This window comes from Hydra vulgaris, chromosome 02 (genome assembly GCF_038396675.1).
Source record: "Hydra vulgaris chromosome 02, alternate assembly HydraT2T_AEP".
Classification (NCBI taxonomy): domain Eukaryota; kingdom Metazoa; phylum Cnidaria; class Hydrozoa; order Anthoathecata; family Hydridae; genus Hydra; species Hydra vulgaris.
In genome coordinates, this window is record NC_088921.1 from 40401597 (window position 1) to 40405000 (window position 3404).

General features: G+C 27.4%; 1 protein-coding gene across 2 annotated transcripts in view; it reads right to left on the bottom strand.

The window, feature by feature from the left end:
* Positions 1-760: 760 nt before the first annotated feature.
* The window catches only part of LOC100210433 (rab-like protein 6), a 62525-nt gene continuing 59881 nt past the window's right edge, over positions 761-3404 (bottom strand). For both annotated transcript variants that reach the window (XM_065790897.1, XM_065790898.1), the window contains one exon: positions 761-1064. In XM_065790897.1, coding sequence (XP_065646969.1) covers positions 846-1064 — 219 coding nt within the window. In that variant the 3' untranslated portion in view covers positions 761-845. The remainder of the gene's footprint in view (positions 1065-3404) is intronic.

The window sequence follows — 3404 nt, forward strand, 5'->3', positions numbered from 1 at the left end:
TATCACGTTCTTTTTCCTCACTCCTTTCTTGCCTTCTTAAATTGTTCTCGTAAATCATTTTTTAAAATAGTAACCTATAAAAATAACGAACTTATGATTTCGAGGTCATAAATATCGCCGCTATGTTTAAATAAGTGTTTTTAAAAATTGAGTCTCACTCACCACAACCTTGTTAGGGCACTTTTGACTTTATAAATCAATATATTTAAAAATTATGCAATGTTTTAAAATGGTTTAAATGGTTTAATTTTTCAACCAATGCTGCCAAGAAGGCGATTTGTGTGTGTGTGTGTTTTATAAGTATCATACCAAACAAATTAATTTATTATTATTTTACTGAGCATTCAAATGTGTTTACTAATGTCATTTTTAGATAAATTATTATAATCTCACGGAGCTAGTGCATTAATAACATGTATCTTTAAAAAAGATGGTTTAAATGCAATCTTTATTCATAAAAATCTTCCTATATTTTTAAAATTTTATATGCAATCGGAGGCGATTCTACAAATTAAATGAGGGGAGAATAACATATAACAACTTGAGCATGTTATTTTTTTTTTTTTTTATATAAATGCGCGGTTATTAAATTGATAAACTTGATTATAAAAATTTGACTAAAGATTTTTCGCTAGTGGGTTTTTATTATTTGAAATTTTTTGTTAGTTTCAAGAAATAAAATGACTATTATTACACAAAAACCTTCTATATTTTAAAAGCAAAAATAAAGTTTACGTAAAAGACAGAAGAGCCGCGAAAATAGCACCGAAAATAAACTTCTTGATATATCAAAAATAAATTCACTAGTTACACATAATTTCTTGTCAATCAAGATCTTTCGTCAATCAAGAAGCAAAAAAGTTGTCGAGTGTATCTTCAGTCTGCTTGGTTTTGGATTTCGTTTTTTTCTTTTTTTCATCTGAAGATTTTATATGCTTTGTGGCATTTTGATTTTTTACTTCTTTAGATTTACTTAAGTCTGAACTATTTGCCGTTACTTGATTTTGCAAGTCAGTTGCTTTCAGCTTTTTCTTTTGTTTAACATTTTCAGCTGTTTCGTTTCCCTAAACAAAACTCAACACTTAAAAAAAGGATCACGGTTTATTAATGTACCCTCCCTCCCTCCCTTCCTCTCACTGAAACGTTGCTACTAGACATATATTACTGTCAGACCTGACCCAGTCTTCTGAGTCTTTTGTTTAAAAAAACACCGATAATTTTCAATAGTGCCTTGACAAAACTTCTGCTTTATCAAGGTGAGCCTGTAAATGTTTAAGCTAGAAATGTTTTTATAACAACTTCAACAATAGTACTACTGAACACTTGTTACAAAAGCAGGTGCATTTTTTGCAAGAAAGAAAAAACGAGGATTTAACTTTCAGATATTTTAAATATTTTTATCAATATTTTTTCTTTCAAATAACTCTGCAACAATATTTGGTTTTCTGTTTTTAAAACAGTTCTACAAAAATATATCTATAAAACTTAAATATACCCAAAGTTTATAAGAAATTGTAAGAAATCACAACTATTGATTACCATAACTTTCTTTAAAAACTAAAACTGGTTTAGAAATCTTATAAACAAATTGTTCTAAATATATGAATAAGGTTTATTTACTTACTTAATGTTAACTCCTGTTTTTTAATGTAGTTTAAAAAAAAAAGTTAATTTTAATTAAACTATATTAAAACGAAATCAAAAAATCAAAATATCATAACAGTCAAATAAAGATAAAATATCTATAAGTTTTTCAAAATATAAATTCGATGAATATCACAATATTTTATTATGACAATTATTACTGAGAACAAATAATGTTGTTTTTTTCGTTATTTTTTTTTGCTTTTTACTTCTTTTTGCCTGAAAAAGAATTAAAGTCAGCAAAATATATTAGGGCAACGTTGAAATTTGTTTGAAGCGTTGTTTCAACGTTGTTCAACTATGTCTCAACGATAAAGCAACGTTACGATTTAAACGTTGTTTCAACGTTAAATCAACGTTGACAAAAAAACTTAATTATAAAAAAATCGTCCGTCGAATTGGTGTTAAAAGTAAAAATAGTTAAAGCGAAAAAGTAATAAAGCAATATTTTAGTATAACGTGCAAAACAGAGGTGTTTATGTGTGAAATTTTGAATTTTGAATTTTCCAAACGTTTTATTTAGTATTCAAATTTCTACTTGTTCTTACGACAAAAGAAATTAATGGCTTATTTAAGAAACTGGCGAAAATGCCACTCTAATGTTCTTGCTCTGGCAGAATCATCTTCTAGTAGTGAAGAAGAGAAAGTCGAAAAAAATAATGACAATTCAAAATTAACACAAAATATCAGTTAAGTAAAAGAAGACAAAAATTCGGAAAGCGATTATGATAGTGAAGAATTTCTTTATGACTATTTGTCTCAAAGTGACAATGACACTTTGTTTTTCTCGGAAAAAGTTGAAAAAAACGATGTTTCTTTTAATCATAAACTGGCGAAATGGCAGTAGAGCACTGTTGTTCACGTGAATAAGTAAACGAGCTGTTAGCTATACTGATAGCAGAAGCCTTATGCTATCTGCAGAAACAGCTTTTTGTATACCAGTCTCAAGACCAAAATAACAGTATTGACCACCACACTTGCTTTCGACAGTAACTGATTTTGGAGCCTGAAGCAAAGTTCTTTCATCTTTCAGTGAGGATAAGAAAAAAGGAAAGAAAGTACCAAAATTAGATAACGTTGATAAGTTCTCGATGGCTGAAGGCAGTATGTTATTGATTATTTTTTAGTGAATTTTTGTTTAATTTTATTAGGTTTGTAAAAATAATCAACAAAAGTTGTGAAACTATTTTAAATTTTAGAGTTTCAAAAGAGAGTGTTATATTTTCTTACTGATATAAGAAATCCCAAAACACAGTGACAAAGCCTGATTATAATAGTGAATTTATAAGCCAAATAAATTTTATTTTGTCAGTATCTAAATTTGTTGAAGTGGACAAGATATTAGATGACGAAAAAAACACAATTATCAGGAGTGAGTTTTTAATAAGTATTTTATTAAATAGTTATACCATTTAGTTTCAGAACTTTTTTTAATTTCATGTCTACAGCTTTATATAAAAACTTATAACTGTATATATTAGAACAATGGCTTCTTATTTGGTAGTTTAATTTCAATGGTTTAAGGGCAATTAATGTTTAATTTCTATAGTTTCATTTTCATTAATATGATTATAATATATTATGAGCGAGGTTAGGCAATTTTTACTACCAAATGCTATTCCTGGTGTTAACTTGTTATTCAGATCAGGACTGATTATTTTTTTCTTGTTATACTAACAGAAGTTTACCAGACTATATGGTGCTATGAAAGGTATACCTTTATAAGATATATAAAACTTTTTTATTTTTATTTACAACTT